Consider the following 22,566-nt stretch of genomic DNA (forward strand, 5'->3'; position numbering starts at 1 on the left):
CTAGGCGCCCCTCACCGAAATCCAGCGGAGCTTTGGAAAAGCATTGCCTCCGTCCCCACGTTTGATTCTGCAAAAGAAACTAGCTGGCGACTTGTGCTCCTTGGAGGATCAAGATGTGGCTTCTGCTCTTCCAGTGCAAGCATAAACAGGTTTACTCAGGAGCAAGCCCCACTGAGTGCAATGGGGCCTGCTCCCTAGTGAGTGTGTTGAAGGTTTCAGGCTTAGCATCATTCAAACCCCCAAAACTCTTGGTAAGCTGGCCTCCAAACCATGGGCATAGGCCAGGAATTTTGGGGGTGGGGTTGGGGGGCAGGCTTCATGTTAGGTGGCAAGAACCTGCTAATTTAAGTATTTTTATTGATTTACTTGATTTATGTGGGGCAGCTGCCCCCCTGCCCCCCTTGGTTACGCCCATGGTCCAAACTCAGAATGCATCTACATCTTAGCAATTTAAGAAGCTTATAGCAAGGGGGACCATTATCGATCCAGCCCACTGCTGTCTACACTGAATGACAGATGCTATCCGAGGTTGTCAGAAGGGTCTCTCCAAGCCCTACCTGGAAATGCCAAAGATTGACACCTGCAGGCCTTCTGCATTCAAAGCTGGCCCTCCCCAAAAACTCTTCTTGAAAGAACTTACTATCTTAGCAGCAGAAAGCAAGGTTTGGAACACGCACAGACAAGCCATCCAGTCTGAGCTTGACAAAAACTTTTGTTTTTTTTAAAACAAACTTTAATTGGTAATAAAACAAATCCTTCCTCGCCAATCTGTTCCCTTGCTCTGCAAAGGCAACAGCCAGCAAGTAACGAGCCTCAAACTCAATTGGACCAACCTGCCTGCGATGCTTTCAAAAGGGAGGACTGAGTTATAAAGGTACAAAGCTGCTCGGCCAAAGAGAAGACTTGGAAGCCCATGTGCAATTGTGCCTCAAGTCTGAAAGGGACACGCAGTGCCTCTAGACGTGAACTTGGAAGTCAAACGCTGCTTACGCACGACTGTGTGCATCGAAAGGAGACGTCAGGAACTCTCACTGCGCACAAGTACAAAATCCAGTCATGTCGTTTGCAGATCCACCCTGAAACTTCTCAGTATCTGCGCTGAACAGTTTGTTCATTAGAAATTGCAAGCTTTCGGCAGTATGGGCTCCCAAAGACTTTATTAATTGTGTGGTGCTGGTTTTAAATGCGACGCAGTTTCCTTATTTCAAGGCGGATCCACCTTTTTGCATAGAGTTTGACTGAGTTTTGCATTTAAAACCAGGGGTGAGGAGTGAGTGCCCCCCCCCCAAAAGCTGGACCCCCGACTCCCATAAGATGCATGGGATGATGGGAGTTGCAGTCCAGCAACATCTGAAGGGCCACAACTTCCTCACTTGACTTTGGTGATGTTCTACAAATCATCAATGATGCGCTTGTCATAATCTCGTCAGTCACTCCTGGCTTGGGCATCTCTTGATTTTCATGTGTGAGTTTTAGCTCCGCTTTGATTCCCGCCCCCCTTCTCAGATTTGCATCAGAGCTGTCTTCCTCCAGATGGGTTTCATACTAATCTCTACATGACGGTGCCCGTTGAGCAGGAAGACTTGTGTTTTTTGCAAAGTGGCCTTTTAAGTTCCTGGGGTCAGGGGAGGGTCGGCAGGGTCTAGCCCTCCCCAAGGATCAATTCCATTTTGGAAAGCTGTCAGTAGCAATCTGCTTCATTATCTTCCGTATTCCCTGCAGCGGAGAGGATATCCTGCAAGAGCGACTGGGGGCTCTTTTCCAGGTGATCGCTGCTCCTGTCTAAAGATCTCTGCAAACCCTCCAGGTCTGTCGTCTCTAAGAAAAGGATCAGGCGCTCTGGATCCTGGGGAATCCTTTTAGCCGACTCTCCAACAGGAAGGATCAATTCTTCCCTCTGTTTCTCCTCCCGCTGCTGAGATGTGCTGCCCAGTTCCAAGCTGCTCTCCTCCAGGCGACTGTCTTTGCAAATCTTGGATTTCACGGCTAAAAGGATCTCGCAGGCTTTCAGCGCCACTGGCCTGTCGCAGTCATACAGGGCTCCAAAGAGAAACTCAAAGAACTTCACGCGGCAAAACGCCTCCAGCAATTTGAGGCGACGGGCAGCCTGGCTGGCAGGTGATGAGTCAGCGGCGTACGGGCAGTCGGAGAGCCCAAGCCGGCCAGACATTTGGGCAGCAAAAACCTTGGCCAGTTCCAAGCCGCTGACCTTGACTTCCCAGTCCAAGTCTCTGTCCACGGCTTGGATCGCTCTGGAAACAAACTGCTCAGGGTCAGCCAGGACTTCCGGGTGGCCGTCCCGTAGCCAGTCAATGAAGACGCGGATCACAGCTCTGCGGGGGAAGCCTTCGGAGTCAGCGGACAGGATTTCCTGCAAGCGAGCCCCAACGCTGGCCTTGAAGGACAAGGAGAAGAGATGGGGGGATCTGAACACTGTTTGCAAGCTATGCTTAGGTGGGGGGAGAAACCCACATCATGTTAACTCCTGCGGCACCAGGGAAACATGGTGCGCATTCTTCCCCTACCAAAGCAAACCCATTCTCCTTATACAAGTTAGAAGTTAGATTAGCCTCAACCAGAGCCAGGGCCTTTTCAACACTGGCTCATGAGACCAGGGCCCTGCAGGATCAGATTTCTTTCTGCAGGGCCTGTAAGACAGAGTTGTTCCGCCTGGCCTTTGGCTTGGAATCAGTTTGATTTCCTTCCCCTCTTTCTTTTTCCCTTTCTCCTCCTGTGATGGAACTCCTATTTGGGGACTTCCCTGGCTTTTTTTCTGGTCCATGTAGGACCAGTCTGGATAGTTAGCCTTGGTGAAGATTTGACGTTTTCATCCCCAAAAAAGTTTTTGATTTGAGTTTCCATTGAAATGAGGCTGCATTTTAATGTTTTGATATTTTAATGTTGTATTTTAATCTTATTTTTTAAGTTGTATTTCAATCAATTTGTTTTTATATCGGTTGTTAGCCGCCCTGAGCCCGGTCTTGGCTGGGGAGGGCGGAGTATAAATAAAAATTATTATTATTATTACAGCCAAATCCATTCTCCTTATACAGCCAAAATCACCACGTCACAAAGTCTGCAGAAATACAAAGAAGTATTTGCAGGGTATGTTGAACCCTAAAGTTGTGGGGTGGGGCCCAAACAGCCCAGTGAGGACTGAGTGTGATGAGTGGCCATTTCATGTTGGCTGATTTGGGGGGGGGGGAAGGGGGTGAAGAGAAAACCAGAGGGACGAGAGAATGGAGTGTTCTGGCGAAGGCCATGGAACGCTGAACAGGAGTACTGCACCCTGCAAGGTTTCATACACGTGGCAGGGATATTTTAAGTTGACATTCCTGCACTGCAGGGGGATTGGTCTAGATGACCCTCGGGAGTCCCTTCCAGCTCTAAGATTCTGTGGTTCTAAAAGCACTTTGAACTAAGCCCAGAAACTCAAGAACTAACCTTTGCAGTTGGTGTAAGATTGGTGCGATGAGCTCCGATCGCTGCACACCTACCGACCTCCTAGCAGCCGAGTTTTGTTTCAATATCCTATCTATTGCTTCATAGTACACTCATACCTTGGAAGTTGAACAGCCTAGTTCTCCAACGTTTTGGCTCCCGAACGATCAAAACCTGGAAGTGACTGTTCCGGTTTTTGAACATTCTTTCAGAGGCTGAATGTCCGGCGGGGCTTCCGATTGGCTGCAGGAGCTTCCTGCAGCCAATCAGAAGCTGCACTTTGGTTTTCAAACGTTCTGGAAGTCAGATGGACTTCCTGGACAGATTCCGTTCGACTTCTAAGATATGACTGCATTTCTAGGCTGCCCTTTCAGGGGAAACCCACCCAAAGCGCCCCCCCCTAAACAGAGCTGTAGTCTTCCGGTCTGAATGCCGCCCCCCTGCCTTGCCGCGTGAAAAGGCAGGGACAAAAACGTGCTCAGCAAAGAGGACTGTACCTCTTTGTTGCTGCCATTGTTCTCTGAGCCGGGCTTCTTCGAGTCAGCGCTAGCAAGCAAGGAAAACTGCCCCAAGGCTTCCACCGCACTGGCTCGCACGTAGCTCTCTGGGTCGGCCAGGAGGCCCTCTGCCAGCGGCAGCACTTCCGAAGAGAGAAGCTCTTGCCAGAACCACTCCTGTCCTGTGCAGAGATGAAAACAAAAAGGGGGGAAATAAACAGTGCCTGATCCCATCAGCCCTCTGTCCCTACCATTAAAGCAAATGCCTGGCCCCGGACAGATCTTGCCAAGAGCACACAGGCTTCCTAGGAAGGCTCACAGTCTCCAGACTGGCCCCCGCAGCACACAGAGGTCATAATTTGCTCCATCAGTTGTACTGCTGCCTGGAATCCTGAACAGGGAAGCACTTCACGCTGCAACATTTTGTCGCAGTTGCTTCTGGCTTGCATTTAAAGTCACCAACCTGAATGGGTTTAAAACAGAGCGGCAAAATCACGGGGGACTAAAGCTGTAGATGGTTTGTACGCCTCTGATTGCCAGATGCCGAGAATCACAAACAGGGAGAGGGTTCTTTTACTCATGCCTACCTTACGAGCTGACCGACTGCGAGAACACGTTACTGGACTCAATGGGCCTTTTGCCTGGTCCAGCAGCCAGACTCCCCTTATGTTGTCATTGCAAAGCTCAAAGGCAGGGGTGGAGGCAGGTGTGCAGCCAGGGATTCTTTTTGCTGAGACATTCCTGGCAAGGAAGTGTCAGCTAACCGGGAGCTCATGGGCAGAAAAAGGCCCCAACCAGAACCTCATGAAGTGTGAGAGCCCCCCACGTCCCCACTCTCCCTCCTTCTCCACCCCTAATCAATGCATGCATTTTATTTACTGACTCCGTTTATAATTCACCCAATAAGTGAAGTTGTCTGGGTGACATACTGGTTAAAAGAAATTACCGTATTTTTCGCCCTATAGGACGCACTTTTTCCCCTCCAAAAATGAAGGGGAAATGTGTTGTGCGTCCTATGGGGCGAATGCAGGCTTTCGCTGAAGCCTGGAGAGCGAGAGGGGTCGGTGCGCACCTACCCCTCTCGCTCTCCAGGCTTCAGGAAGCTCTGCGCAACCCTCGGGAGACCGGCTCCGAGGGTTGCGCAGAGCTGCCTGCAGTCCCCAGCTCAGCGCAGCTCTGCGCAGCCACCGGGAGCCGGGCGCGAAGTCCCGCCCCACTCCGGATGGCAGCGCAGAGCTGCCTGCAGTCCTGGGATCAGCGCACTTCTTCCCATCGCCAGCCCCACAAGCTCGGGGGACAGCGGGGAGGCAGAGCGTGCATTCCCACTGTTCCCTGACCTGGTTCTTCCAGCCCCGCACCTGGGGGGGGGGGAATAATTTTTTTTCTTTATTTCCCCCCCAAAAAACTAGGTGCGTCCTATGGGCCGGAGCGTCCTATGGGGCGCAAAATACGGTAAAAACACAGGTCCACTAAAACACCCTTTCCATAGCAACACACACAAAACACATAAAACCGAAAGCCTTATCTTAGCAGATAGCAGCATGGCTCCTGAAATATTTTTTATAATACAGGGAGCCATGAAAACAATCTTCCCAGAGCTTTTAGGGGAGAATACACCCCACCGTTCTAAAACTGCAGTGAATGCAGGGATTAATCAAGCCTTCCAGCTGTTTTGGACTAAAACTCCCATCATGCCCACCTAGCCTGGCCACCACACATGACACTAAGTGTAGAGCAGATGAGCAGGGCTAGCCCAAAATGTCCCAGCGAGTCACAAGGAAAGGCCTGCCAGACCGGGTTGGGCCAGCAGTCCTCCTCTCCTGCCAGGGCCGCCTTTAGCATATGCGCTGCCAGGGTGCGAAGATCTGCCCAGTGCCCCCAAATTTAGTCAATTTCGTGTGCATGGCACCGTTGAGCATGACAAGCGCTGTCGTTGAGTCTGACAAGCGCCACTGCTGGCACGGCGCATATTTGGTAAATGAGCGCACAAAGTTGTAAGTCCTTTAGTGAAACAGTAGGCATACATTTCGGTAATACCTAGGTATATATGTGTTTTGTTTTTCTAGCTCGGTCAAAATTATTTATTATTTCGTAACAGGCAGGTAGTTAAGAGCTTAGTGGCTTCAGTGGCGAGCGGTGGGCGCCCACCAGAATTCAGTGCCTGGGTGCCCCGCACCCCTTGCACCCCTGGGTAAAGACGGCCCTGTCTCCTGTTTTAGCTCATCAAGCCCATTGACGGTTGTGGACTCTCCTTCCTTGGAGATTTCTAAAGAGAGACTGGATGGCCGTCTGGAACGGGTGTTTTAGCTAAGACTTCTGCGTTGCAGGGGGCTGGACCAGAGGATGCTCAGGGTCCCTGCCACTCATTCTGTGCTTCTAAGGCGGACCGCTCCTTCGTCACACAGCTGTGCTCCCTGCCTACAGTTTCTGCCTCCCCTGCACTTACCTCTCAGGCGCTTCATCGCTTGCGTGAGATGCTCCAGGGCCGAGTCGCGCACTTCCCAGCTGGGGCTGTGCATGCGCTTTTGCAAGACGGGCAGCAAGTCTGCTCCAAGGGGGTGGGAGACAGAGACAGCGTCACAGACAGAACTGTTGCTGCTTATAAAACAACATCGAGTCTGCCAAGTTTTACACATTGTGAGTAAAGTCCCATTGAACTTAATGGGGGTCACTTCTTTTCCCCCCTTTTTAGTTTTTAATTTTATTTTGACAAAGTTATAATCATAAATAAATAAGAATAAAAATGTGCTCCCCGCCACCTAGACCATTCCAATGTAACTACCCAACCTCCCCAAATTTCAACACCTCTTGCGATGGTTTGACCCCCTTTCCGTTTTAACAGTACAAATTCTACAAACACCCTCCATATCTCCTCAAAATCATTTCTCCTGCATATTCCACATCTTACCTTAATGGCACATGTCAATTTATCATTAATAGCTATACCCCACACCTCTTTATACCGTTCTTCCATTTTATATTCTGCTTGCCCCTTCCACTTCCTAGCTATCATAACTTGTGCAGCTGTCAATAAATTTGTGAGCAACTCCTTCGTAGCCTATATACCTCCCACCCCATTGTAAATTGATTATAATGCTACCTCTGGACTTTCGGTCAGCTTTAACCCAGTGACTTCTGTTACCTGGGGGTCACTTCTGAGTAGGACGGCACTGTAAGTTACAACCCCATCTGCATCCGGGGGCAAAAGCAAGTGAAAGTCCCCAGGCCACACTGAACTCTTTGAAGGAAGATCACAAATGAAGAGAAATGGTGTGGCTTTTTTTACAGCAGGTTCATGCTCTGGGTTTGAGATTCCCCACCCCTGCCATAAATAAGAATCTAATAAGAGCCCTGCAGGATCAGGCCCATGGCCCATCTAGTCCTGCATAGTGTTCTCTTGGTGGTCAACCAGACACGTGTGGGAAACCCGAAAGCAGGATCTGAGTGCAAAAGCCCTTTCCCCGCCTGCGATTTCCGCCAACTGGGATTCAGAAGCCACGCTGCCTTTGACTGTGGAGGCAGCCCAGAGCCATCTCTCCCTTCAATAATTTGTCTACTCTTCTCGGTCCAGTATATCTGAAGGAGCGTCTCCACCCCCATCATTCTACCCGGACACTGAGGTCCAGTGCTGAGGGCCTTCTGGCGATTCCCTCACTGCGAGATGTGAGGTTACAGGGAACCAGGCAGAGGGCCTTCTCGGTAATGGTGCCCGCCCTGTGGAACGCTCTATCATCAGATGTCAAAGAGAACAAAAACTATCTGACTTTTAGAAGACATCTGAAGGCAGCCCTGTTTAGGGAAGCTTTTAATGTCTAACCATTACTGTATTTTAATATTTTGTTGAAAGCCGCCCAGAGTGGCTGGGGAAGCCCAGCCAGATGGGCGGGGTATTAATAATAAATTATTATTAATTATTATTATTATTATTATTATTATTATAGCTACCTGGGTTGGTGACCATCGCTGCTTCCTGTGGGGGTGGGGTGAGTACTTTAACTTCGTGCTGGACAAAGAAGTACAGTGGTACCTCGGTTTAAGAACAGCCCTGTTTACGAATGATTCGGTTTACGAACTCCGCAAAACCGGAAGTAGTGTCCCAGTTTGCGAACTTTACCTCAGTCTAAGAACAGAATCCGAACGGAGGAAGGGCACCGGCGGTGGGAAGCCTCATTAGGGAAAGCGCGCCTCGGTTTGTGAACGGTTTTGGTTTAAGAACGGACTTCCGGAACAGATTAAGTTCGCAAACCGAGGTACACTGTAATTTCTTTTCTCTGTCCTCGATCTTCCATCACTCAGATTCACCGGATGTCCAGTACACTGGCTGTGATGCTCCTTAGGCCAGAAACAGGCTTGCAAATTTACCTCTGATAAACTGTTTGTGCCGCTGGAAGTCACCGGCAGAGTCAGATGCTTCCGAGGTGCTTGGAAGCCACTTCAGCGTTGCTTGGAATGCCTTCTTCAAAACCTGAAAGAGAGAAAAGGGGGATGCCGTGAAAGAAACCCCCCAGGATGACCAACATCCTGGTACTTTTACTCTGGCCATCCCCAAATCACTCCTTTTGCAACCAAGAACCAATGTGGTTGGAGGGTCTGGCTGCTACCTGCGAGCCCAGGGCTCAAATCCCCATCTCAGCCGTCATGAAGCTGCCTGACTGGCCTTGGGGGGCCCAGTCGCTGCCTCTCTATCTAGCCTCCCTCACAGGATTGCCGTGGGGATTAACCAAGGAAGGAGAGAAAAACGTTTCCCACCTTGAGCTCCTGCTTCCGACTCAAGAATCCATACTTACAGCGGGGCTGCTATCTGGACTCTTCAGGTACACAAGGAGGATGTCAAAGATTTGTTCCATGACTTCGTCAGAAACTGAAGCTAAAACACACAGAGAAGGACAGTTGGAAGTTATTTTATTTACTTATTTATTTACTTTGCAATTTATATACTGCCCTTTAACCAAAGATCCCAGGGCGGTGTACAGTCATACCTCGGGTTACAGACTCTTCAGGTTGCGTTGTTTCAGGTTGCGTTGTTTCAGGTAACCGGAACGGGTTACTTCCGGGTTTCGCACATGCGCAGAAGCGCTAAATCATGCTTTGCACATGCGCAGATGCACCGAATTGCAACCCATGCGTGTGCAGATGCGTGTGCAGATGCGCTGCTGTGAGTTGCGAGTGCTGTGGGTTGCGAACATGCATCCTGCACGGATCACGGTCGCAACCCGAGTGTCCACTGTACAACACTAAGGAAAAAATATATAATCAAGAACCAAACGGAACTCTGGAACTCACTGCGGCAGTTACAAATATGAATATGCGTGTCTATTTTAAAGGGAACGGTGGTTCAAACAGGGAGGAGGTCCTAGAATTGCCCCCACCATTAAAAATGCAACTAATTTTGCAACCTGTTGTGTTTGTGTTACGAGCTTCAAACGTCTCAGGGGCTGCCACACGGAGGATGGAGCCAGCTTGTTACAAGAAAAGGAGATTCAACTAAATATTAGGAAGAACTTTTCTGACAGTAAAAGCCATTTGACAGTAGAAAAGACTCTCTCTGGAGGTGGTGGGTGCGGGAATGTTCAGAGAGGCAGGAGAGGATATATTGTTTATTAATATCCTTCCTAACTTGGGCTAACAAGTTCTATAACTGAGCAGAGTTTTAACCTTCCCCTTTGAACGCACAGCAGGTAGCTGGTTGCAGGCTTGTGTAAGCTTCTCAATATAGATTCCTGGTAAGATCCCTTATTTCCCTCTTAAAAGAATAAACACGCCACAATCTTGTATTACGTATATAAAAGTAGTTTACTCATATTCTTTTCACGGTTGGATCCCAGAAGGCAGACTTAGTTACAAAGATATATACATGTGGATCTACCCCATATGGGGGGTTAATCCCAGTGACTGCAGACTGGCAGTCACTGAAGTTCAGATGACAAAAGGAAGATGGAGAAGGAGGGAGGAGGGCTGTGTGCCTTGTGCTTTTGTTACCTGCACAGGTAAGGTCACACCCACCTCTTGTCACATGCCAGAGGAAGTATGCCCCAGTCCAGGAGGAAACAGGAAGTTCTGACTGGCTGGACCATACATCCCCCTGCATGTCCACTCTAGGAAAACAAGGAATGTTGTATTTGACTGCTCCTTCCTTCCTTGAAGGTTTTTAAGCAGAGGTAGGATGGCCATCTGTCAGGAAGGCTTTTGTTGAAATTCCTGCATTGCAGGGGGTTGGACTAGATAACCAATGGGGACCCTTCCAATGCTACAATCCTGTGAGAAGCTGGAAAGGACCATCAAAGGAGCCCTCGTTCTTCCCTTGCCTCCCAGGAGGTTTCTCGCAGGGCCGTGGTCACCCTGGAATCGACATGGAACACTGAGATAGCAAGGGAGGGGGAGAAACCAACGACCCCCTGCTGGTGAGGCTTGCTGACCTCCCGGTAAAGCAAAAATTCAATCTTCTCCTGTTAGGCAAAGACCACCAGACGACCCGGATTGTCGCCAGATTCTGCACACAGATTTGTAGGCGCAGACCATCCCCCGATTCAATCTAGTTTGTTAAGAAAATTCCCAAACCTGGATCCACGGGCGACTTTGGGTCATTTCTCTAAGGTAGTCTATTTTAAAGCTTTTTATGTGTTTATATGCCTATTGCACTTTTAAACTTAAAACCCATTGTTGTGTGTTGATTTAAATGTTTGTTTTGCTATTGGGATTGAAGTTCCATTTGCGTTTCTTAAGCTGGTCTCTGACCGTAATAAATTTCCTGTACTTACTTGCCCAGCGAGACAGAGCTCCCAGGAGGCCCAGGGCCGCCCGCTGAACTCGGAAGCAGCCGACCAGGAAGTTGCCGATCTTAGCTGCCAGAGGGGAGACCGGAATGGCGAGGCCAACGCAGAACTGCAGCACAGTCACCACGGACTGGAGCAAAGGCTTGTGGGGAAACTCCACTGCCAGAGAGGCCTGGTGAAGAAAAGGGATAAATGCAATCTCAGCCAATTTGCTAGAGGTGTCAAATACACAGGCTTCTGAGTATGCTGCAGCCCCACTGCACAAGGGCAAAATTTGGTAAGGAAGCCAGAGTTCAGCATCTCAAGAGTTTCAGCTCAATACTGCACAAGGATGGTACATTTAAAGCCTGGAGAGCTGATTTTTCCTCCACTCTTCGGCAGGAAAGGCTCCCAGCTTGGCTTACAAATATTAATAATAAGAGAGTCCCTGCCCACTCGGCTTATAATGTAAAAGATGCAGCACAAAAGGAAAGAGAGAAGAGGAGGAAAGAGGAAAATAAGTGAGTACAGGCACCGGTTCTTAAAAGTTCTTCTAATGACCTTTTCCCTATAAAAAGCTCAGGGAGAAGGAGGAGGCAAAGGAGGTTGGGTCTTTGCTTATCTAGATCTTACCACATACTGGACTTCCTCCAGATGAGCCAGAGTCTGGCACAGGAAACTGACACACGAGGCCCTGGAGGACAGAAGAGACTCCAGAGAGGCAGATTCAGGCAGCAAACCTGGAAGTGGAGAAAGGGAAGCCGGAGGACACCAACAGAGCAAAAGGCTTCTCTGAAATGGCTAGTAAAAGCACCAGATATTCTGGACTACAACTCCTAACAGCTCCAGCTAGAGCAGCCTGGCTGGGGCTGATGGGAGTTGTAGTGTAAAGCAGTTAGGGTACCAGAACGGCAGAGGTTAATTTTTGTCCAGTGCACTCCCAAACAGAAGGGGGCAGAATCCACCTGGGACATTCCAGCAAGGCCTGTTGTTCTTTGGATCTGGGCCCAGGCGAAGTATTTCAGGGCCTGTTAACTGTACTTTGCTCCCTTAACCCACCCATCCCGCTTAATTCAATATGTGCACATAAGAAACTAGGAAGAGCCCCCCTAATTCTGTACCCACAGTGGCCATGCAGATGCCCCCAAGGGAAGCCCCAAAGCAGGCCCCAAACACAAGACCCCTCTCCCCTCCTGTGGCGTCCGGCAATTGGTATTCGGAAGCAATTGCTGCCTCCTACCGCGGAGGCAGAGCCGAGCCACTGTGGCTGGTAGCACTGAGCTCTGAGGCCGCATCCTAACTCAGCAACGCACCTGGGAATTCTAAGGATGGAGAAGCGCCTCTCAAGACACAGCCCATTGGCTGCAGCAAAAGGCCCAGACCTTGCACCTGGATTGCCTGTGGACTTGAAGGAGGAGAGGGAGCAGGTTAGGTCTCTCTTGCATCCACAGCAAGGCAGCATCTCTGTGGTGTTAATGTAGGTTACGATACGGTCATCTTTATTGTCATTGTCCCATACAGAACAACGAAATTGAAAAAATCTACGCCAGACATTCAAAAACCCACAAGCCTGCTATCCCTGCCTGGTTAGCCCCCTAAAAACTCATAATTAAATACAACATACTCCCACAGAGACTACCTTACACTGCGTTTAAAACCAAAATCGCATAGTCCTAGTCTTTATAACCCTGTACCTTCTTCCAGAAGGCAGAAGCTGAAAGAGATCATTTCCGGGGTGCGCACTATCCTACACTATCTCTGCAGCTTTCTTATGACACCTGGAAGCATAGATTTGATCCAAGGTGGGAAGAGTGCACCCAATTATTCTCTCTGCAGTCTTTACAACCCTGGACAGAATTGCTTTTTCCCCAACCGTGAAGCTCCCAAACCACACACACAGACCATAAGTTAATACACTCTCAAAAGTACAATGGTAAAATGCCATCAACAGGTCCTTTGAGAGATTATTTTTCCGGATGATTCTTAGAAAATATAATCTCTCCTGTGCAATCTTCATCAGGTCTTTGCTGTTTTCTCCCCAGGTTAGGTCATCTCTCAGCTCCATTCCCAGAAACTGAAACACCGAGATCTGTTCCACGCACTTCCCCTCAAAGCTTTATTCCATAAATTAATGCAAATGCATGCACCAACGCAATAGTCCCGCCTTCCCCAGCCAGGTGTTTTGGGTATCAGCCCTGCTTGCAGCTGCAATTTGTGAGGGGGGAGAGGGTGGGAGAGCAGGAGAGGCAAGAACAGCAAGGAATGTGCAGCTCTCCCCTGTGCTTGGGGCACAGTCCTATGCCTTTTTAGTCAGAAGTAAGTTCCATTGCTTTCAATGGGTCTTACTCCTCCGTGAATGGTACACAGGGCTGCAGCCTTATAATAAATAAATAAATAAATAAATAATAATAATAATAATAATTTATTATTTATACCCCGCCCATCTGGCTGGGCCTCCCCAGCCACTCTGGGCGGCTTCCATAAAAACCCAAAATACAGTAAAATATCACACGTTAAAAACTTCCCTGAACAGGGCTGCCTTAAGATGTCTTCTGAATGTCAGGTAGTTGTTTATCGCTTTGACATCTGCTGGAAGGGCGTTCCACAGGGCGGGCGCCACTACCGAGAAGGCCCTCTGCCTGGTTCCCTGTAGCTTTGCTTCTCGCAATGAGGGAATCACCAGAAGGCCCTCAGTGCTGGACCTCAGTGTCCAGGGCTGAACGATGGAGGCGGAGACTCTCCTTCAGGTATACTGGACCGAGGCCGTTTAGGGCTTTAAAGGTCAGCACCAACACTTTGAATTGTGCTTGGAAACGTACTGGGAGCCAATGTAGGTCTTTCAAGACCGGTGTTATATGGTCTCGGCGGCCTTAGACTTTGTTGCAGCTGCGGGTGAAAGCTAGGAGGTTAAGCATGGCTTCATAGAAAAGCCTGGCTTGAGGAGGGATTCTGGGGACTGGGAGTGGCCGCTGAGACCATCATTTTTAATTTGTATGCCATCTTTCTATCTTACAATACTCAAGGCGGTTTACAAGCTGAAGAAACAAAAAAAATGTACCGGTACATCTTATAACAATCTAATGCAATACAAAAAACGTGATAATAAAACATAACACCAGTCCTGAAAGACCTACACTGGCTCCCAGTACGTTTCCAAGCACAATTCAAAGTGCTGGTGCTGACCTTGAAAGCCCTAAATGGCCTCGGCCCAGAAGACCTGAAGGAGCATCTCCACCCCATCATTCAGCCGGGACACTGAGGTCCAGCTCCAAGGGCCTTCTGGCGGTTCTGTCACTGTGAGAAGTGAGGTTACAGGGAACCAGGCAGAGGGCCTTCTCGGTGGTGGCGTCCGCCCTGTGGAACACCCTCTTGTCAGATGTCAAGGAAATAAACAACTATCTGACTTTTTGAAGACATGTGAAGGCAGCCCTGTTTAGGGAAGTTTTTAATGATTGATGTTTTATCATGTTTTTAATCGTCTGTTGGGAGCCGCCCAGAGTGGCTGGGGAAATCCAGCCAGATGGGCAGGGTTTAAATAATAAATTATTATTATTATTATTTTATCTGTTAAAGGAAAACAAGGTCGAACAAAATACTTAATGGTTTGGGCTTTAACATTGAAGGGAACAAATCCCTACCAGGCTTCCAGTTTCAGGAGTCCCAAGGCCAGAGGGCCCGACTGAGTGGGGCTCAAGGTCTTCAGAGCAAGTGCCACCAGCTTCCAGAGGCTGCATTCGGGGCAGCTGAACGCAGGAGACCTACAGGAGGGAGGAAGATGCATTAGTGCACGTGCATAACCTTCAGATATGTATTTGTTGTTGCCAGCAGTCTGTCTCAAGAGACCATGGCGTGTGCCTCTGGGGGTGAAATCAAACCGCTGGAGAATCGCAGCGCCTGCTGTGGCTGCAGAAACCTGGAACTCATAACTTTTGCCTCCCGTGCTGTTTTTGCTGTGTTAGCAGCAATGAAGTGACCTCTCTAGGCACAATCTTGGGCAGTGTGTCTGGAGGTCCTGGGCTGCCCAGGCGACAAGACCCGTCCCCCTGGCCAAGCCTCACTGATGTGGTCCAAGGGAAAGCAGGGCAAGATGTTTGGCACCAGCTTGGCCGCAGGAGTTGCAGGAAGGAGTACAAGGCGCCATCCAACAGTCTTAGAGACTCCGCTCCTGATTTGTGTAGGGTTTACTCCTCAGGCTTTTCGTCTGCTAAAGATATCCCACAAGGTAGTGGAGATTTAAAATCTGAGTTTTCTTTCTCCTAGATGAGTGACCTTCCTGGGGGCGGGTGGGGCAGGTGGAGTTGTGGCAAATGAAGGCCTCTCCCCAAGCCACCCTACTTCATAACTTCCTCGCTCCAGAGCACTTTTGCCTGGCTGGGTGGGATGTGTCCCTGACCTCTGATGATGCCTCTTGCTTGCTTGGATGCAGGATAGAGAGCCGTCTGTGAGTGTGTCCAGAAACTGGCCTACTCTATAAAGGCAAAATTGACATCTGCTGCCCCGCCCACTTTTGCTCTGGCCCCGCCCACCACTAGCTTGTTGGTCCCAGAAGGTTGTCCCAAAGGGATGGGAAAGGTTCTCTGAAGGAATGACCGTCAGGTGTGGAGCACACTTCCACCCGCAGACAAGCCACAGCTGTCTGAACCTCATACCCCCTATCTAACCTTTGCTCTCTTAGTGGTCTGCTGTGCCCTGTCTGTGACCTTTGTCTCCTTTGTTATACATTGTTCAAGGGGGAAATGACACGGTGGAAACAGGTGCCAAAATAACTTTGTACCCCCCCCCCCGATCGTGTGATTGGAAGACGTGTAAAGGGCACAGTCCAAAATGTATCTGACTGGTTTTGCATATTGTGCTAATAAAAAGAGCCTTGGCAGAGCTAGCTGGCAGCTTGCTTATGCACAGCTCACCTGCATTACCAACTCCTGCCTCATGCCTTCACTTCAGTTCTCCACTATAGGTTCCCACCAATTAGCAGCATCTCCCCGGGGTTTCTGGTCAGTGGTCTGGAAATGTTGGAGACTGAACTCGGGAGCTTCTTTTGACAATGCACCTGCTGGACCACAGGTCTTCCTCTTCCCCAGTGGCTCCCAATTCTATTCCAAGCATAGCTCAAACTATTGGTTTTAACCTTGGAAGACCTCTTTGATATAGATCAAGGTTGGGGAACTGGTGGCTCTCCAGCCATGGCTGGATTACAACTCCTATCTTCCCTGACCACTGGCCATTCTGGCTGGGGGCTGATGGAAGCTGGAGTCCATCAATCTCTGGAGAACCACAGAGTTCTCCATCCTTCGCCTCCCCTCACATTAAGGAAAGCCACTGTGCAGGCGCCTACCTTGCCATGCTGAGGAACAGATCCACCAGCTGGTGCCCAACTTGGAGCGGCTCCTCTGTCAGGAGGGACTCCACCGTTCCCGCGATCCGCGACCAGAGCAGTTCAGTCCAGGCGTCCTGGTTGTGCTCAAACAACGTCGTCAGCAGCTGCAAGGAATGCTTGGCCCGGGAGGCCGAGTGGGATTTGAGGGACTCTTCGACGCGAGCAACTATCATTCGAGTGCACGCCGGCCAATCGCAGTCCATCGAGCTGAGGAGGCGGGACGGTTCGGACTGAACGGAGAAGATGAGCACGCGAGCAAGAAGGCGGTTGGCTCCTGACGCAACAAACAGGCTCGGGTCTCCTTGGAGAGCGAAAATCACATCTAGGGAACCTGGTGTTGAGGGAGACAGAGAGGGAAGGGTGCAGAATAATTTTGTAATAAGGTGCCCCTGTCCATGATGAGAAGTGGCTTGAGCACTGGGCTAGGACCAGAGGGGAGGGTTCAAATCCCACACGCAGCCATGAAACTCACTGGGTGACTTTGGGTGAGTCACTCTCAGCCCCGCCTACCTCACAAGGTTGTTGTAAGGATGAAACAGGGAAGAAGATAACCATGTACGCCACCTTGAGCTCCTTGAGGGAAAAGGTGGGATATCAATGTGATAAACAAAACAAAAAAAGAGAAGAAGGAGAATACTATAAGAGTTTGGATTTGATATCCCGCTTTATCACTACCCAAAGGAGTCTCAAAGCGGCTAACATTCTCCTTTCCCTTCCTCCCCCACAACAAATACTCTGTGAGGTGAGTGGGGCTGAGAGACTTCAGAAAAGCGTGACTGGCCCAAGGTCACTCAGCAGCCGCATGTGGAGGAGCGGAGACGCGAACCCGGTTCACCAGATTACGAGTCCACCGCTCTTAACCACTACACCACACTGGCTCCCATCCAGCATTTTCATCTGGGTGATGCTTCCCTTGTGCACGTGGGTGGTGCTGTTTTGGCTACGTAAGCAACAGGACTCACAGCACAAACATCGGAAAGGGAGAAAGCGAAAAAGGGCAGCTTCCATCTGTTCAGCAGCGCTTCTCCAATCGCTAGTGAGCTCCATAACCCAACAAATGACCCTACTAGCCATAAGGGGCAGCAGACATTACAAAAGCAGGCCGACCCAGAAAACAAGTGGCCCAGGGAAGGCTGGGGAGATCAGAGTGCTGCAGCACGAGGCCCAAGACAAAGGTCCATCTCTTTCTCATTGTTACAAGCCAGGCATCTGCTCTGGAATTATGAGGGTGATGATTTACATGTCAGAGCCATCGGGGCACATGATGCTTCACAAAAGACAAGGCCTTGCCCCTAGGAGCTTACAAACCAACAGAGGAGAAACAACAGAGGAAGGGGAGCCCAGGCAGCAGGGGGAGACGGAGTGGGAGAAAGCCTGTGGCCCTCCAGATGTGGTTGGACTACAACTCCCAGCAGCCCCAGTGAGTGTGAGCAACTGTCACGGATGATGGGAGATGTAGTCCTACAACATCTGGCTCCCCAACCCTGCAGGTTTGGGAGCTAAGATGTTCTCAACAGGATTCAAAGGACAGGTGAGCCATGGGTTTTCAGTTTTAGGAGGTCCCACTGCCTTCCTTCAGGGGGGCGGCCACGATTCAGCAGCAGATCACCTCTCCAGTAAGACAGAGAGAGCCTTCTTCCAAAACCCTGGACAGATGCTGTTAGGCAGTGTAGAGAATACTAAGTCGGATGGAGCAATGGCCAGACACAGACGCCTCTCGTGCCTCAGAGGCAGGCCCAGGTATGCTGTATAAATTTTGGCACTTACCAGAGTTGCACAAGAACTGGAAGGCGCTGTAGTGCTGCAGCATGCTGTACACACCCTGCACCCAGCCGCTCCGGATGGACATGTCTTCCCACAATGCACTGCTCAGAGGCCCCGCTTCTCCAAAGGCACCAAAGACGACTTCTCCCTGCTGAAGCGAGAACAGGAGAAAGCGGGGGATTCTCACGGTCACTGACCTATGACTAACGCCCATTTCTGCGTGGGGGGAAATCCTGAAACACATGCAACCTAGCGCTGCTCTTTTGTGCTTTGTAGGTGGTTATAGTTTAAGGGGTGGACCGATGGGTCCGAAACCCTCAGCGAGTTAGGGGCTTCCCCTGCATGCAAAGACAGGCTCTGGTGGATGGAGCCGGCAAGACCAAGAGCGGGTCCAACGGTCAAGAAGGCAGTGGTGAATACAGCACAAGATATTATGGGCTGTCCCGTGGATCCGCTGGATGAAATAGAAGAAGAACGTTGAGGAAAATTATCAGGGATGATTCACACCCTGGCCGGCACTTTCTTGATCTCCTGCTCTCAGGCAGAAGATATAGAAGCATGATTAGTCGCACCAACAGGGTAAAGAACAGCTTCTATCCGTGGGCTGTTAGGCTGCTGAATGAAAAGATAACAACAGGGCAACTGACTTTTGGGTTTGGTGGGTGTGCGTCAGTAAATGTGGGGAATTAAGACTAAGAGAGCTGAGTGGGGGGTGCTCGTGAAATCTCACTGTATACAAGTTGTACAAGTGACAATAAAGTATTTCAATTTCAATTTCTGCAGGTACTGTAGAAGGAAGTCAGGGGAAGATGGGGCTCGTCCACCTGGGAAGGGAGCCCATCCAGGGGAAGGAAAACTCAGGTCCAAACCTCCCACTGCCTTGTGGGGTATCTTCAGGGGAAGAAAAGGAGTAAGCCCACATAAATCTGGACTTCCTAAGACGGCTAGGTGGCGCCTTGTACGCCTCCTTCCAGCAACTCCTGCAGCCAAGCTGGTGCTAAAGATTTCACTGACCTGCAGGTGTTGGAAACTACTTTCAGAGGCAGCAAATATCCCAGTGAGCCTCAGGACGAAGGAAAGGATGGTGGGATTTGGCTCCTCTTGTCTGAGCACAGCCAGGACCAGCTCCTTCAAACACGGGTTTTCCTCTAACAGCAGCAGGCTGGATCCTGGGAGGGGGAAAGAGGGGCCAGCAGGGAATGACTAGATGTTTAGTCAGAAGACAAAACTTATGTGGTGCAAAGTCTCTGCGGTCTACTCAGAATTAAGGCCTAGTGATGCAATAGGAAGCTGCCTTGCTTAGTCTTCTCTGCACCGCCTCTCCGTATTTTAAGGCTGGGGATTTCCTCAGCCCTACCTGGAATCACAGTCTCAACCTATTAAGAAATTTTGCATGCCCCCAGCCTTCCACACCGTATACCCTCGGGAAGTGCTTCCTAACATTTAAAGCGAAATCTCCTTTCTTGCTATTTGAACCAGCTGCTTTGAGTTCTCTGGAGCTGCAAATTTGATCCATCAACTACAACAGGCTTCCCCAAACTGGCTCCCTCACTACATTTTATACAATAACCCCTATCATCCCTGACAGTTGACCATGCTGGTTGGAAACTGATGGGAGTTGGAGTCCAACAACATCGTGGGCAGGTGGGCAGATTGCACCAGGCAGGGAAACACTGGTTTCACTTTCTGTCTCGCCAGAGTGGTGCATGCTCTGGTTATCTCCCGCTTGGACTACTGCAATGCGCTCTATGTGGGGCTACCTTTGAAGGTGACTCGGAAACTGCAATTAATCCAGAATGCGGCAGCTAGACTGGTGGCTGGGAGCGGTCGCCGGGACCACATAACACCGGTCCTGAGAGACTTACATTGGCTCCCAGTACGTTTCTGAGCAAGTGTTGGTGCTGACCTTTAAAGCCCTAAACGGCCTCGGTCCAGTATACCTGAAGGAGCGTCTCCACCACCACCATTCAGCCCGGACACTGAGGTCCAGCGCTGAGGGCCTTCTGGCAGTTCCCTCCCTGCGAGAAGTGAGGTTACTGGGAACCAGGCAAAGGGCCTTCTCGGTAGTGGCGCCTGCCCTGTGGAATGCCCTCCTATCAAGGCAATAAACAACTATTTTACTTTTAAAAGACATGTGAAGGCAGCCCTGTTTAGGGAAGTTTTTAATGTCTGACACTGTATTGTTTTTAATATTCTGTTGGAAGCAGCCCAGAGTGGCTGGGGAAACCCAGCCAGATTGGCGGAGTATAAATAATCCGGCTATCACCTCTTTATGATCTCTTTTCTAGGTTAGATATTTGTAAGTGTTGAATTAGGACCTGCGAGACCAGGGTTCAAACCCCCACTCAGCCATGAATTTCACCGGATGACCTGCCTCTCAGCCTAACCTTCCTCACAGGGTTGTTGTGGAGCTTAAATGAAGGGGGGAGGGGAGAGAAAACCATGTATGCCACCTTGAGTTCCTTAGAAAGGTAGGATACAAATGCAATAACTAAACTATTTCTATACCACTTAACGCCAAAATCACAAGCCCCAGATAGAGACCCTGTGGACCTCCAGATGTTCTTGGCCTTCAGCCTCCATCAGCCAGAGCACAGATAATTAATAGTAGATGGTCACCCATCCTCTGTTAAAAAACTTCTAAGGCAGGACAGTCCACCACCTTCCAAGCTGATGGGATATGGAGGGCCACATGGTCTCAAGGCCCCTTGTTTAGTTTTTTTCAAGAGGTGGATTCCTCTCCACACGTGTGTGACGCTTTAGAGAAGCCTTACAAAACAAACATCTAACCATGGAACTTACCAGTGCTGATCAGCATCTTAAACCAATCCAGCAACTTTTCCAAACAAGTGTCGTCCGAAAGGGGGTGCCTTGGATCTGCCAGAATCGTACATACTGAAGGCAGAAGTTGAGAGCACTTTCTATCCATGGCGAGTCTCGGTTTTTCCGTTTTGTTTTTTTCCTCATGAAAGAGTGTAAGAACAAGGCTGAACCTACAACGCAGGAAAAACATGTTGTTTTTGAAGAGGAAACTAAACCGGAACATGGGATCTTGCATTTAAATCTAATGTCCCAACTGTACTCAAGTTTCACCCACTCTCACTTAGGATCGGACCCAAAGCTACTGTTTTGAGGGCTACGGAGGGGAACTTGACTAAAACTGGGGAGCATCAGGGGTGGGACTCACAGGTTCCATTAAGCCCCTTCTTTCCTGCTCCGTGATCCAAGCATTGCAGCTCAGTGCTGTACCTGCTTACTCAGAAGTAAGGCGGCGGCAGCAACGAGTTCAGCTTGAGTTTATTATCAAGTACAGTAAGTGCACCTCTCGGGGTCCCCTAGGAATGCAGCTCTCCGCACGCACAGCTAGGCCGGCGCGATCAGTGTTTACTCAGAAGTAAGTGCCACCGACTTCCACAGAACTAGCCTCCCCAACAGTTTGTGCGCCTAGCACTTCTGCTTTAATTGGGAATAAGCCACAGGAATCTCTGGAGAGTTCACCAAGCAAGCATGCAAACGCCGCGATCCTGGAGAGGAACCCCGCTGAACCAAACGGGACTTGCTCTCCGAGCAAACGTGGCTTGGATCGGGTTGCAATGAAATCCCCGCGCGCTGCTATCGCAAACACCTTACCTGCCCCCGTTTCTCTTCCAAACGCTACTGGGCATGCTCAGTTCATCTCCGGCAGTGAGCATGCTCAGTAGCGCAATCGAAGCCTCCCACATTCCTGCCTTGCCAGTACTTGGCATGAGTTTCTCCAGGCGCGCTAGCCAAAGCATCTGTGGAGAGCAAGGAGAGCCTTTTTCCAAGGCGGGACTGCAGGGCATGGGTTGCACCAGAGGGATCTGCCGGAATCGGGTCAGAGAGGTTTATAAAGAGAGAATTACTCCAACCTCCAGACGTTTTGGACTACGTCTTCCTGCGACTATGCCCACAAGGCCTGTGGTAGCTTGCTGGGGCTGATGGGAGTCGTAGTCCAAAACATCTGGAGGGAAGCAAGTTATGGTAGACAGATGTCTGTGAGTGTTACATTTACGTATAACAGTGATGGCCAAACTTGACTCTCCAGCTTTTTGGGGACTACAACTCCCATCATCCCTAGCTAACAGGACCAGTGGTCAGGGATGATGGGAACTGTAGTCCCAAAAACAGCTGGAGGGCCAAGTTTGGCCATCACTGACATATAAGCTAAACAAGCTATAGCTTAGGGTCCCACTCTCTTGGCGCCCCCCAAAAAATTAAAGGGAAAAAACCTGGGTGTACATTTCCAAAATATAAGATAAAAAACAAATAAAATAAAACCTACATACAGCAAAAGTGTTATGTGTTGTGTAAGCTATTTGTTACGTGTAAATGGTTTTAGATACCTATTAGGTCCATAAATTACCGTATAGCATATATGCGACACAAAAAACAGCGACAATTTGTTGTTGACAAAGGACAGCTAGACGTATAAAGGGCCTCATTACCTTCAGTAGCTGAGGGCCACATCAAACCTAAATCCGGCCCTGGTTACATGCACATGATTCCAGCTACAAAAGCTGAGGCTGTCGAACATATTCTCGGGCTGGAGTATTGTTTGGGGGTGGGGTTGAGAGAGCGCTTGCTGTTATTGATATTATTGTTGTATCTTTAGTTTTAGATCTTATGATTTAAGTGGAAATTGTTTCCATTTGGTTGTGTCCTTTTTGATGTGTTTGGTTTATTGTTCATGGCTTCTGTTACGTTTGTAATTCTG

General features: G+C 49.6%; 2 protein-coding genes across 5 annotated transcripts in view; one reads left to right on the forward strand and one right to left on the reverse strand.

Annotated features, from left to right (window-relative positions):
• CARD11 (caspase recruitment domain family member 11) overlaps positions 1–22,566 on the forward strand; it is a 335,243-nt gene that overhangs the window by 206,949 nt on the left and 105,728 nt on the right. The gene's annotated exons all lie outside the window — the stretch shown is intronic.
• On the reverse strand, positions 711–21,574 carry BRAT1 (BRCA1 associated ATM activator 1). Of its 3 annotated transcripts, none has more exons than XM_083474713.1 (14): positions 21,462–21,574; positions 20,634–20,824; positions 18,846–19,000; positions 17,835–17,982; positions 16,026–16,398; positions 14,329–14,448; positions 12,004–12,095; positions 11,324–11,430; positions 10,697–10,883; positions 8,726–8,805; positions 8,301–8,403; positions 6,385–6,483; positions 3,939–4,120; positions 711–2,395 (listed from the first exon to the last, which is right to left on the reverse strand). In XM_083474713.1, the coding sequence occupies exons 1-14, from the start codon at positions 21,551–21,553 to the stop codon at positions 1,682–1,684; spliced, it is 2,643 nt and encodes an 880-aa protein (XP_083330839.1). In that variant the 5' UTR covers positions 21,554–21,574; the 3' UTR covers positions 711–1,681. The 3 variants fall into 3 exon arrangements, with proteins under 3 accessions (XP_083330839.1, XP_083330840.1, XP_083330841.1); XM_083474714.1 differs by lacking the exon at positions 21,462–21,574 and adding an exon at positions 21,154–21,455; XM_083474715.1 differs by lacking the exon at positions 21,462–21,574 and adding an exon at positions 21,081–21,455.

The sequence above is a fragment of the Podarcis liolepis genome (assembly GCF_965112155.1).
Source record: "Podarcis liolepis genome assembly, chromosome: 14".
Classification (NCBI taxonomy): Eukaryota; Metazoa; Chordata; class Lepidosauria; order Squamata; family Lacertidae; genus Podarcis; species Podarcis liolepis.

Bases quoted from the DNA above. Each gene is read 5' to 3' on its own strand.
- BRAT1 (XM_083474713.1), bottom strand. From the start codon at position 21,553: ATGTGGGAGGCTTCGATTGCGCTACTGAGCATGCTCACTGCCGGAGAT. The intron at 19,001-20,633 runs GTAAGTTCCATG...TCCCCCTCCCAG, and splicing joins TAAGATGCTGATCAGCACTG to GATCCAGCCTGCTGCTGTTA. The intron at 10,884-11,323 runs GTAAGATCTAGA...TTTCTTCACCAG, and splicing joins TGGAGGAAGTCCAGTATGTG to GCCTCTCTGGCAGTGGAGTT.